General features: G+C 42.4%; 1 protein-coding gene across 1 annotated transcript in view; it reads left to right on the top strand.

Moving 5' to 3' along the window:
- The first annotated feature begins 6633 nt into the window (after positions 1-6633).
- Positions 6634-13913, top strand: part of LOC142213363 (vomeronasal type-2 receptor 26-like) — a 14922-nt gene continuing 7642 nt past the window's right edge. Inside the window, exons 1-2 of the mRNA XM_075281680.1 lie at positions 6634-6899; positions 8165-8456. Of these exons, the coding sequence (XP_075137781.1) occupies positions 6634-6899; positions 8165-8456 (558 nt within the window). The remainder of the gene's footprint in view (positions 6900-8164; positions 8457-13913) is intronic.

Genomic DNA, 13913 nt, shown 5'->3' with positions numbered 1-13913 from the left:
AGATCAGCACTGGAGCTGTCCAGGAGGCTGAATAGCTCAGTTTGCAGAGCTACCACCTGGGACACTGCAGTCCCTAGGTTCAAATCCTGACAGTAGTCCCCTCCTTTCAGGATGGCCTCTGGACATCTTAGGAGCTGGTTTCTCAGGATACCTTAGATGAAATGCCCTTGTAAACCTAGGGGCGTGAACATTGCTTTCTGGTTCCCATGAGTTCTCTTCTGGTCCATAACCCTTCCATTGCACCAGATATTGTAGTTGATATTGTCCAAGATTTGTTCAACAACATATTCTTCCTCCCCTTGAACTTTTACTGGGGCAGGAGGTGGCTGATTTCTCCCTGGAAACGGGTTTTAATTGAATGGCTTGAGCAATGATACGTGGAATACAGGGTGTATTTTCAATCTATTAGGGAGTTTGAGCCGGAAAGCAACTTGGTTTACTTGTGCAGTAATCTGGAAAGGTCCTATGAATTTTTGGCCCAATTTTGGAGATGGAACATGTGTTTTCAGATTTCTAGTAGACAGCCAAACCTTATCACCAATTTTATAGGTAGGAGGTACTTTACGACGTTTATCCGCTGCTTTTTTATAGACTTCTTGAGCTTCTTGTAGCATCTCTCTTAGTTTCCTCTGGGTTTCTTGCAATTTTGTTAATCTGTCAGTAACAGCAGGAATAGGAATACTAAGAGGGAGGTTAGGAATAAATACTGGATGTAGGCCAACATTAGCAAAAAATGGACTTTGAGATGTAGCACTGTGTTTGGAGTTGTTGTAGGCAAATTCTGCTGTTGGTAAATAGTCCACCCAGTCATCTTGAAGGTAAGAAACAAAACAGCGGAGGTATTGTTCAAGAGTTTGGTTTGTCCTTTCCGTCTGGCCATTAGACTGAGGGTGAAAAGCAGAAGACAAATTTATAGTTACTCCTAAGGCTGTACAGAAGTTCTTCCAAAACCTTGATGTGAATTGAACACCTCTATCTGAAATAACGTTGTCAGGAATTCCATGCAACCTGAATATCGCCTTAATCATTAATTCTGCAGTTTGTTTTGCAGTAGGAATTCCTCTGACTGGAATGAAGTGGGCCATCTTTGTGAGTCGGTCTACAACAACAAGAATGGTAGTCATTTCCTTAGATGGGGGAAGGTCTACAATAAAATCCATGGAAATTGATCCCCAAGGCCTAGATGGAACTGGAAGTGGTTGAAGAAGACCTAGAGGAGAAGATCGCAGTGTCTTATTTCGTGCACATGTTAAACAGGAGGATACATATTTTTTAACATCGTTCTTACAGTTAGGCCACCAAAATGAACGAAGCAACAAGTCGCAAGTTTTCATCACTCCAAGATGCCCTGCAAGTTTAGAATCATGGACCAATTTGAGGACTTCAAGTCGAGCAGTTTCAGGAACATATATTCTGTGTTCCTGCTTCCAAAACCCCTCTTTAAAACAAAGGTCCACATCTTTAGAAGGATGGTTGAGGAAGGAGTCATTCTGATATCCTTCTCTGAGCATGGTTAAAAGATCTTTGGAGTCCAGTATTCCTACAAAATGTTTGGAAGATAAAATAGTAGACTCTGGTTTAGACCCCTCCTCTGGTTCGGCAAGATTCCTGGACAAGGCATCAGCCTTGCCATTTCTTGAACCTGGACGATAAGAAATGATGAAATTGAATCTAGAGAAAAACAAGGCCCATCTTGCTTGTCTTGCCGACAATCTTTTAGCTGTACGGATGAACTCTAAATTTTTGTGGTCAGTAAGGACAGTTACTGGATGATTAGCTCCTTCCAAAAGATGTCTCCATTCAGTGAACGCAACTTTAATAGCCAATAGTTCTTTGTTTCCTATGTCATAATTTCTTTCTGCTGATGTCATGGTATGAGAAAGAAAAGCACATGGATGGAGTTGCATCTTGTCTCCAACTCGTTGAGACAGGACTGCTCCCACAGCATAATCTGAGGCGTCCACTTCAACTACAAAAGGTAATTCAGGGTTTGGATGGACCAGTATGGGCGCCGAAGTGAAGAGAGTTTTTAGTTTGTCAAAAGCAACTTGTGCCTCTGGGGACCATAAAAATACTTGTCTTTTCTTTGTGAGTAAAGTGATTGGTAAGATGATTTTAGAAAAGTCTTTTATGAATCTCCTGTAGAAATTCGCAAACCCTATAAATCGCTGGATATCTTTAAGATTTCTTGGAGTGGGCCAATCCATTACAGCTTTGATTTTACTAGGATCCATACTCAAACCTTCTGGAGAGATGATATATCCAAGAAATTGGATCTTTGTTTGTTTGAATTCACATTTTTCCAGTTTGATATAAAGATTATTCTCCAATAGACGTTCCAAGACTAATTGAACATGTCTCCGATGTTCCACCAAGGTGTCTGAAAATATAAGGATGTCATCAAGGTACACAACAACAAATTGGTCCAAGCAATCCCGAAACACATCGTTCACAAAATGTTGAAAGGTTGCAGGGGCGTTACAGAGACCGAAAGGCATAACCAGGTATTCAAAATGTCCATATCTAGTTCTGAAAGCAGTCTTCCACTCATCCCCTGGACGAATGCGTACAAGATTGTAGGCACCTCTTAAATCTAGTTTGGTAAAAATGTTAGCAGAACGGAGTCTTTCCAGCAACTCCGGAATTAGAGGAAGAGGGTAACGGTTTTAATAGTCATCTTATTCAGTTCTCTGTAGTCAATACATGGTCTCAAATTTGAGTCTTTCTTCTCCACAAAGAACAAAGGTGCCCCAGCTGGGGATGAGGAGGGTCGAATGAAGCCTTTCTTTAAATTCTCATCCAAGTATTCTCTGAGCCCTTTTAATTCTGGTTCAGAGAGATTGTAAATTCTGCCAAAAGGAATAGTAGCTCCAGGCAGCAACTCAATGGGACAATCATAAGGACGATGAGGAGGTAGTTGATCAGCTTTTTTCTTGCTGCAGACATCACTGAACTGTTGGTACTGTGGTGGCAACTCATAATTCTGGTGAGGAATCTTGGAAAATTTTGTTTGCTCTTGGATGGCTAAACACATATAACAATTGTCCTTACAGTATTCAGAAGGAAAGTAACAGTCCGTGATTCCCAGTTGATAGAAGGATTATGGACAGCAAACCATGGAATTCCTAAAATCACGGGAAACTTGGGAGAAGAAATCAAATGAAAACTAATAGTTTCATGATGAGCAGGTTCTATACAGATTCCAAGTTCCATTGTTTCGTGAGTTACAGGTCCAGATGACAAAGGTGAACCGTCAACAGTTTCCATATCAATTGGCACGGATTTTATTCTACGTGCAATGTTATTGTCAAGCGCAAATTGTAAGTCCATAAAATTTCCCCCCGTGCCGGAATCTAACATGGCAGAACACTGTATTTTATGGCTCCCAACCATGACCTGAATTGGAATGACAAAATGAGAGGATGCCGAATACATTTTGTTTTCATTTTGGGTCACAGATGAGATGGTCTGCATAACTGAATCCGGCAGTTCAGAGAGTTCAGGATTGATGTCTGTCTTAGCACTGGTGCAGGCTATAGACCTTTGAAACTTGTTGGGACAATTAATGGCGTAATGTCCTGATCCCCCACAATAGAGGCACAGATTTGCTGTACGGCACCTCTCTTTCTCAATGGCACTGAGAGGTTTTCGGATTACATCAATCTGCATAGGTTCTGATAAGGGTTCAGTCTTTTGCTGAGTGTTCAATTCTGAGTGACTGAAAGAATAGGTGGCTTGGTTTCCAAATATACGCAGTCTCTCTTTTCTACGTTCAGTAAGTCTCTGATCAATCCGGATACTCAATTGTATAAAATCCTCCAGACCATCAGGAGCCTCAACTCTGGCAAGCTCATCCTTTACAAGCTCTGATAAACCTCGTCGAAATTGACTCTTTTGGGCTGCTAGATTCCATGTGGTGTCAGCTACCCAACGTCGAAATTCCGCTGTGTATTCAGCAACTGAGCGACGTCCTTGACGCAGATTATGTAATTTGGTCTCAGCTGTGGCGCAACGATTTGGGTCATCAAAGACTTGATCCATAGCAGTGATAAAGTTTTCAAAATCATTGAGGAGCTCAGAGTTCTTTTCCACATAAGGGGATGCCCATGCTAGAGCTTCATCTGACAGCAGGTTAATGATAAATAGCACTTTTTTCCTGTCACTAGTAAAAGGAGCAGGTTGCATTTGGAAGTAGATACGGCATTGATTAAGAAATCCTCGGTAATGGTGACGGTCCCCACTGAACTTTGATGGCAGAGGCATATGAGCATTTAAATCTGAGCCTGAATTGCGCATTTCCAGGAGTTGTTTTTGCAGTTCCATGATATCTCGTTGTTGATCCAGCACAAGGGTTTGTAACTTACAAAATTTTTCTTGGTAAGTAGAACCAAATTCTTGAAGCTCAGCTACTTGCTGCCTCAAGGTAGTCACAACAGACTCCATTTTTGGGCGAGATTATTCTGTAACGGTTTTGGGTCTGGTTTGGAGTCTAAGGTTGCTACCACCTGGATGGAGACTTACTTGTAAGGCTGGAAACGTGGTCGGGAGCTAGCCAAGGGTTCGGTAAGAGTCGAGCGGTGAGGTGCCGAATCAAAGTCCAAGGAATCGTCAGAAGGGAAAGCCAGAGGTCGGTACACGAGGTGAGCGTCAGAGTTGGAGGAGAGAGCAAATACCGTGGTCAGGGACAAGCCAGTAGTCAGTACACGAGATGAGATGAGATGAGCGTCTGGGTTGATAGCAGGGCAGTAAGGCAGCTTGATCATATGCAGAGCACAATAATCTCGCAAAGCAGGAAGTCCAAGGCTGGGCTTAAATAGGAAGCACAATCAGAGAACAGGGTGGAGCAACCCAGAGAGGCAGGAACTAGAATTAGAGCCAGCGGGAACTAGGCTCGGATCAGCACTGGAGCTGTCCAAGAGGCTGAATAGCTCAGTCTGCAGAGCTGCCACCTGGGACACTGAAGTCCCTAGGTTCAAATCCTGACACACACACACACAATGACAGTTCAGGGTGGGTACTGATGGATTTCCCATTGCCTATTCCATCTGTGGTTGTCATGGGTAACATGATTTAAAGGGGTGCTTGTTAATGTTTGTTAAGCTTAAATTTGGGTTTGTGTCCATCCATTTGGGGAGTAAAGAAGGTTTCCAGGTATTTTCCCACTTTGATAGAGGTTCTATGTTGGGGTAAAACAGTGACTTGGGCTTTTTAGATGCCCCCAGACATGCTTCCCCTGCTGTCCCAGTTGCATTTTAGAGGTGTTGGCATCATTTGCTGAGGTGCGATAGTGGACTTGGTGATCCTCCTGAGTCGAATGGTGGGATCCCCTGAAACGAAGCATTTTCTCCCATAGACTATAATGGGGTTCGATATTTGTTTGAATAGTTGAATATTGAGAGGCTATTCGAAACGAATAACGAACATCGAATATTTTACTGTTTGCTCATCTCTACAGGCCATGTGACATCACGGTCACATGGCCTGATCACAGTTTTTTCTCATTCCAGTGTGTGGGCTGATCTACAATTTAAGAACAACTGCTATACAATATACAGCCATGTGCTTAGTAAGTACCAAAGAGGCTGCATCGCTCACGCAAACACTGCAGCCTCTTCAAAAAAGCTGATCAGCTGGGGGTCTGCGTGTTGGACCCCTGCCAAACTTTAGTTAGTGGGTTACTAATAGAGATGAGTGAGTAGTACTCGATCGAGTAGGCATTCGATCGAATACTACGGTATTCTAAATACTCGTACTCGATCGAGTACCACTCGCTATTCGAATGTAAAAGTTTGATGCAGAACCAGCATTGATTGGCCGAATGCTATACAGTTGGCCAATCAATGCTGGTTCTTCTCCTATCTTTAGAAGTCTTCTCCGTGCAGCTTCCCCGCGGCGTCTTCTGGCTCTGAATTCACTCTGCCAGGCATCGGGCTTGTAGTGCAGGCATGCGCAGTCGGCTATGCCCAGGCCCCATGCTTGGCAGAGTGAATTCAGAGCCGGAAGACGCCGCGGGGATGCTGCACGGAGAAGACTTCTCGGAGGATCCAGCCCGACCCTCACTCGTGGACTTGGTAAGTTCTATTTGATCGAATGTTGCCTACCCCTGAAACGAGCATTTTTCCCCCATAGACTATAATAGGATTTGATATTCGATTAGAGTAGTCGAATATTGCGGGGCTACTCAAAACGAATATTGAATATCGAACATTTTACTGTTCGCTCATCTCTAGTTACTAAGTTAATTAGTCAATTTGCAAGTCCCAGGAAACCCCTTTAATTGAAGTCCAACCAGTATATCCAGTCTATGGATTACAGTAGTAATAGTCACATTGCAACAAAGTAAACCTAAACTAATTCCTATTGTTTGTGTCAAAAGATTCACTGGTAACAGCAGCAAACAAAGAGAACTATAAAAGTGCATCTAGAAGCGCAAAGGGAAATACTAAATATAATGTGCACTAGAAAAAAGCATAGCATGGTCTACTTGTAGAAAACAGCAAGGGAATATCATGGTGTATAAGAGGCAGACTGCTGCACACACGTCTGTATACATCAGACAGGTTACCTGCACATATCACGCTGCATGTCAGGCATCCAATAGATGGCGACCGAAGACACAGAAAGAAACATGAGATGGAAACATCAAGTTCTGAAGTGTCTCCTTTCTTTGTCTTAAAGCTGGTAAAGTTGGCTGTCATGATTTTTATGCTTTTCCTGTCTTTACCATTATGTTCTGGGAATCACTTGGGTTGTGAGCTCCATAATGGTGACAACGACTCACCTATGAGTTATTCAAGAGATGGTGATGTCATCATAGGTGGGATTTTACAAATCCTTCTCACACATGACCAAGAGACATTTGACTTCTCGGAGAGACCCTCTATTGCCTACTGCGGGGGGTAAGTATATAGGAGCAACAATATTTAAGCAAATGTGTATGTGACTGTATTATTATTGTATTTTAATTGTGCTATAATATATCAGGTTACCAGATAAGTCAATACGGTAATTGAATTGATTTATTTATTTTTAACTTTATTTATTTATTTTTTTTAAATAAGATTTTTTTTTCCTATTTTATTTTTTAGTAGACAGTTCTCATGGTTAACAGTCAGGGAAACCATAATTTGGTTCTTATATACATTGCCCGTTTTCTGTTCAGATTCTCAATGTTTCCTATAATTAAAGACGTTAACGTTTTATTAAACAATATAATTGTTTCCAATTTTCCAATACATTTTCTGTGTCAATTCTTCGATGTTTCCTAGATTTCTGCTTGCTGTCATTGCTTACTACTAACATAGTAAGATAGTAGATAAGGTTAAAAAGACACAGGTCCACCATGTCCAACCTATAAACCTACCAAGTTGTTCCAGATGAAGGCAAAACCCCCAAGAAGTAGAAATAAATTTCCCCATCTTCAAATGGGCAGTTGTACTAAATATCTGGACTAAATATCTGGATCAACATCCAATCCCTAAAATTTAAAGCATCCATAATTTGTGGTGTTCTTACTTTCAAGAAAGGCGTCCTGGCCCTTCTTGACCATGTACACTCTGAGATCTGTCTTGTGATGGATACAATTCAAATCAAATCAAAAGAGCTTTATTGGCACCCCGAATATATATTTGGCATTGTCAAGGCAAAGAGAGTGGTTGTTATGGTGGAGGGAGGGGATTGGGGTGTATCAGAGTCCATGGGGTTTCATTTTAACCCCTGTTTGTGGCAGGCGGACACATATTGGGCGGCGATCTCAACAGTGGACTCCTCTTCTCCCAGTAGGATGTAGAGTTTGGAAGTAGACAACCCTCACAGCTGAGTATTTGGTGCAGTGTAGCAGGAAATGGGCTTCTTCCTCTAGGGCCCCCTGGTTACATTGCTGGCACAGTCTGTTCTCCCATGGCTTGTACTTCTGCCTGTGTCGCCCCGTTTGCATCTCCAGGCTGTGGATACCTATGTATCCATCACATGGCCACCACAAGTAAACAGAGTGAATGGCAGAAAGTGGAGATCTACAAAGCCATGAGGAATTGATATGGAAAATATTTTGTCAAATTGTGTAAATTTTTCAATATACAAATCATAAAATGTATTTGCTGAACCTGTGCAATCCCTTTAAGTGTTTACTATTGAAATTCAACATTTTCAACATAACATTTTGCAGGACATCTTATGAGTACCTGAAGCATTTCTTGGCCTTTATCTTTGCCATTGAGGAGATTAACAATAGCACAGATCTTCTTCCCAATATCACCTTAGGATTCCAGATCTACGACACTTGTACCAGTGAAAATCTGGCAGTAAAAAGTGTCCTGAACATTATTTCAGAGACTCAGGAACCGATTCCAAACTACATCTGTGAGAGGAGTCCAAAGTCAGCTGCAGTAGTTGGACACTTGCTATCATCTTCTACATATACTTTAGCTCGCCTAACTCAACTTTTTGGATATCCTCAGGTAGATTTTTTTTTTCCCTCACTTTGCTGGTACTGTAAAACACAGTGTTATTTTTCCCCATGTGTTCCCGTGTTTCTGCAACTGGGGGCCTTAGCCTGAAACTATGAAAAGATGCACAAATTTGTAACCTGAGTTTGATAACCTGCTGCAGCATATAGTAAAGGTAAACTTTGCAATATCTGTACGTACATAGGGCAGGGAGAGGTGTAAAGACAGAATAACACTCTATGTGCGTATACCACTACTATCATTGCCATTCCTTATTTACTCCATGGGGAACTTGTCTCTAAACCTTTACAACAGTACAGAGTGTGATGAAGGTTTGGACATGGACCAAAATGTCACATTATAATCTACATATTCTTAATAATTCAGGCACATTCCACACTACTAAATGACCCCCGTTGTCTTCTGAAGAAGTCACTCTATTGACTTGACGTTAAAACATGCAGTCATAGACCAGCAATATGTTAAAGAGATCCTATCATTGGATACCCTTTTTTTTCTGACTAAGGCTGCCTTTACACGGAGTAACGCCGGCTGCCATTCACAGCCGTACACGCGAGCGCTGCGGAAGGCTACCAAACACTTCCCATTCACTTCAATGGGAGTGCTCATAAAGGCGGCGTTACGAGCGCTCCCATTGAAGTGAATTGGAAGTGTTTGGGAGCCTTCCGCAGCGCTCGCGTGTACGGCTGTGAATGGCAGCCGGCGTTACTCCATGTTTTTCCTATTTATAATAACATGTAGGAATAGCCTTAATAAAGGATATTCTTCTCCTACCTTTAGATGTCTTCTCCGCACCACCATTCGGTAGAAATCCAGGTTTTCTTCGGTATGCAAATGAGTTCTCTCGCAGCACTGGGGGCGGTCCTCAGCGCTCAAACAGCACTGGGGGCCATCCCCAATGCTGTGAGAGAACTCTCCAGTGATGCCTCCATTTTCTTCCAGAATGGCCTCTTCCTGCATCTTCTTCTGTCCTGGGTTTCAATCTTCTAGGCTTCAGGTCTCGGACAGAGCCGACTGCGCATGCCCTGCAGCCACAAAAAAATAGCCACTTTCTCAGTAAGCTGTGTAAGCAGCCACTAGAAAAGTGACCATTTTCTTGTGGCCACGGGGCATGCACAGTCAGCTTTGCCCAAGGCCTAGAAGATTGAAACCCAGGACAGAAGATGGAGGTGTTCCTGGAGAGTTCTCTCGCAGAATTGGGGATGCCCCCAGTGCTGTTTGACCACTGGAAAATGCCCCCAGTGCTGCAAGAGAACTCATTTTCATACTGAAGAAAACCTGGATTTCTACCGAACAGTGGCAGGGCATCTAAAGGTAGGAGAAGAATAGCCTTTCTTAAGGCTTCACTAGTACTGCTACCACTGTCAAAAAATACACTATACAAAAAACTAACACGATACAGCCTGATACAAGTAAGAAAGACACCACTAGGTCTCTCGGGTCTTTATAAGTTTTCTATGAAACACTGTATTTCTCCTAAAGTAAGACTGGGTCTTACACTGTATCATTTTTGTCTCTGAAAAAAAGAGCTAGGGCTTATTTTGGGGTAGGTCTTATTTTTCAGGCACTGGAGCAAATCAGAATCTTTTCTGGGACGAATCTTCTAAACTGATTAGGAATCCTAACTTACATTCAGGATTGATGGGTCAAGGTCAATGGGTCTTAAACTGGAAGCCTCTCTATCTCTTAACACTTTGTGTGGTTCCATGCCACACAAAGTGTGGGAAGTGGGACCTAGGATACGATACTTGGAAGATGGAATCAGGAGGCAGGACTCTAGAGCAGGACTTAGGAGCAGGTATACGGATTTTTCCCTGCCATGACGGGAGATACAGGGCAGTTGGAAGCTACAGTATACCTAGTCTCCGTCTCTGTGTTGTCAGTGACATTACGTAACATAACCTAGCACTGGAGGCACTGACTGTAACTAGGGCTTATTTTTGGAGTAGGGCTTATATTTCAAGCCCTTAAAATCAAGCTAGGGTTTATTTTAAGATTAGGGATTATTTTTGGAGAAACAGAGAAAGCAGGGTTGGGTGCGATCTGTGAATATTGTGAACCTTTGTGTATAGGGGTAGGGTCAGTGCACATGGAGTTTTTTGGTGCTGATTTTGACACTTAGAATGGCTCATGAAATCTGTCCAGACACAAACTTGCCCTGGAAAGTTAGACCTAAAATAAGTTAATCCTTTAAAAGTCCCACCATGGGGAAATTCAGTGTGTTACAGCAGAATAGATAAAGTAATACAATAATAATACAAAATACAAATACAAAAGTTCCATTGTAGAGGCATTACAGTGACAGTAGGTACAGATAAAAAGTTATAGGTATAAAAGATAGTAGGAGGAATATCACAACTTAAGGATGAGCGAACAGTAAAATATTCGATATTCGTTTCGAATAACCCCTCAATATTTGACTATTTGAACAAATATCGAATCCCATTATAGCCTACGGGGAAAAAAGCTTTGTTTAAGGGGAAACCACTATTCGACTCAGGAAGGGTCACCAAGTCCACTATGACACCCCAGGAACTAGTGACAACACCCTGGAATGCAACTGGGACAGCAGGGGAAGCATGTCTGGGGGCATCTAACATGCCCAAGTCCCTGTATTACACCACTAATAATGTGGGAGCTGATTTTTTTTTTACATAGGAATGCATTGGCCAGCTTGATTAGCCTATTGCTATACAGTGTACAGCATGCAACGCATTCAGCCAATCAACGCTGGTTCTGCCGGAGGAGGCGGAGTCTAAGATTGGTCCACAGCAGTCTCCATTGTGGTCAGATCTCAGGTATAGCAGAGTTGAGCGCACAGCTCTGCTACATCTCAGATCGGACCACAATGGAGATTGCTGTGGACCGATCTTAGACTCCGCCTCCTCAGGAAGAACCAGCGTTGATTGTCTGAATGCGTTGAATGCTGTACACTTTATGGCATTTGGCCAATCAACGCTGGCCAATGCATTCCTATGGGAAAAAGTCACCTCCTGCATTATTAGTGATGTAATACAGCGACTTGGGCATGTTAGATGCCCCCAGACATGCTTCCCCTGCTGTCCCAGTTGCATTCCAGGTAGAGTAGAGTTGAGCGCACAGCTCTACTACATCTCAGGTATAGCAGAATTGAGCACACAGCTCTGCTATGCCTGAGATGTAGCAGAGCTATGCGCTCAACTCTGCTACATCTGAGATGTAGTAAAGCTGTGCACTCAACTTGGCTACACCTGAGATCGGACCACAATGGAGACTGCTGTTGACTGACCTTAGACTCTGCCTCCTCACAGACGAGCCTCCGGCAGATCCAGCATTGATTGGCCAATGCTGTACACTGTATGGCATTCGGCCATTCAATGCTGGTCAATGCATTCCTATGAGTAAAAGGCAGCTCCCACATAATGCAAGCTACCAGGAATCCTGACTAGCATATAATGGGCTGCCACGAGATGTGTTTGCAGGTGAAGTTTGAAAGTGATGAGACCTTGCCAGCCAGAGCGAAATGCGAGAGTAAGTTCAATGCAAACACATTGTGGCAGTGCACCATACAGTGTTGGCCAAAAGTATTGGCACCCCTGCAATTCTTTCAGATAATACTCATGTTCTTCCAGAAAATGATTGCAAGCACAAACTCTTTGGTATTAATATCTTAATTTATTTTGCTTGCAATGAAAAAACTCAAAAGAAAATGAAAAAAAAGTCAAATCATTGATCATTTTACACAAAACTCAAAAAATGGGTCAGACAAAAGTATTGGCACCCTCAGCCTAATACTTGGTAGCACAACCTTTAGACACAATAACTGCAAACAACCGCTTCCAGTAACCATCAATGAGTTTCTTACAATGCTCTGCTGGAATTTTAGACCATTCTTCTTTGGCAAACTGCTCCAGGTCCCTGAGATGTGAAGGAGGCCTTCTACAAACTGCCATCAAGAGATCTCTCCTCCACAGGTGTTCTATGGGATTCAGGGCTGGACTCATTGCTGGCCACTTTACAAGTCTCCAGTGCTTCCTCTCAAACCATTTTCTAGTACTTTTTGAAGTGTGTTTTGGGTCATTGTCCTGCTGGAAGACCCATGACCTCATGGATTTTTCTTTTCCGTCCACATCTAGGGAGGTTAGTCACAGTGCCATGGGCTTTAAACTTCTTGATGACACTGCGCACGGTAGACACAGGAACATTCAGGTCTTTGGAGATGGACTTGTAGGTTGCTCATGCTTCCTCACAATTTTGCTTCTCAAGTCTTCAGACAGTTCTTTGGTCTTCTTTCTTTTCTCCATGCTCAATGTGGTACACACAAGGACACAGGACAGAGGTTGAGTCAACTTTAATCCATTTCAACTGGCTGCAAGTGTGATTTAGTTATTGCCACCACCTGTTAGGTGCCTCAGGTAAGTAACAGGTGCTTTTAATTACACAAATTAGAGAAGCATCGCATGATTTTTCAAACAGTGCCAATACTTTTGTCCACCCCCTTTTTTAGGTTTGGTGTGGAATTATATCCAATTTGGCTTTTTGACAATTCTTTTTGTGGTTTTCCATTGAAGACAAATTAAATGAAGATAATAATACCAAATAATTTGTGATTGCAATCATTTTCTGGAAGGAAATAAGTATTATCTTACAGAATTGCAGGGGTGCCAATACTTTTGGTCAACACTGTATGCTAGTCGGGATCGCTGACTTTTTCCCATAGGAATGCATTGACCGTACTCTTGCCTGTATCTTGGGTTGGCAAGGAAGGTATGTTGAGGGAGAATGACCTCTGCCAGAATACGGGTCACTTTCAGTGGTCAGCGCGCACATGTTATTATATTAGGGAGAGAAAAATATAGTTTAGGGGGGATTGTGAAGGTAAACCCATATATTCCTATTTTTATATCTCTTATACTGCTTAATAAATTATATTTTTCTCTATGCAAGCTTATTATACCTTATACACATTAAGATGGTGCCTGTATCCAGTACCACACCCAGATGCTGACGCACACGATCGTCATGTGGTTTACAAGAAAGACAGTATCATTTTCCTGGGAATCGAAACCTAAGGAGATGTTGAAAATTAAGAGCCAATGACTGATCGCCAGTGTATTTGGATACAAGACATATACGCTTACAGACTGCCGTTATCTTATCTTTCTTGCATTCCTGTATAAGATTTGTGATTTTCTCAATAAACCTCAGTACTATGTGAACAGGCATCATGCCCTATGCATGGACTGGGATTAACACTGACTTGTGTGTCAGAATTCATTCTGGTCAGCGCGCACATGCATGATTGATTTGGAGCAGGTGACTGACCACTGAAAGTGACCAGTATTCTGGCAGAAGTCATTCTCCCTCAACAGGTATATAGATCCCCAAAGAGCTGTTTGAGTAAGATTCCTACCTAAATAAAGCTAATTCCTAGCTAATCCTGCCTGTACATCTATCCCTGTCTAGTTC

Source organism: Leptodactylus fuscus, chromosome 7 (assembly GCF_031893055.1).
Source record: "Leptodactylus fuscus isolate aLepFus1 chromosome 7, aLepFus1.hap2, whole genome shotgun sequence".
Classification (NCBI taxonomy): domain Eukaryota; kingdom Metazoa; phylum Chordata; class Amphibia; order Anura; family Leptodactylidae; genus Leptodactylus; species Leptodactylus fuscus.
Note: the sequence above shows the minus strand (reverse complement) of the source record. Positions and strands in the feature narration are given on the sequence as shown.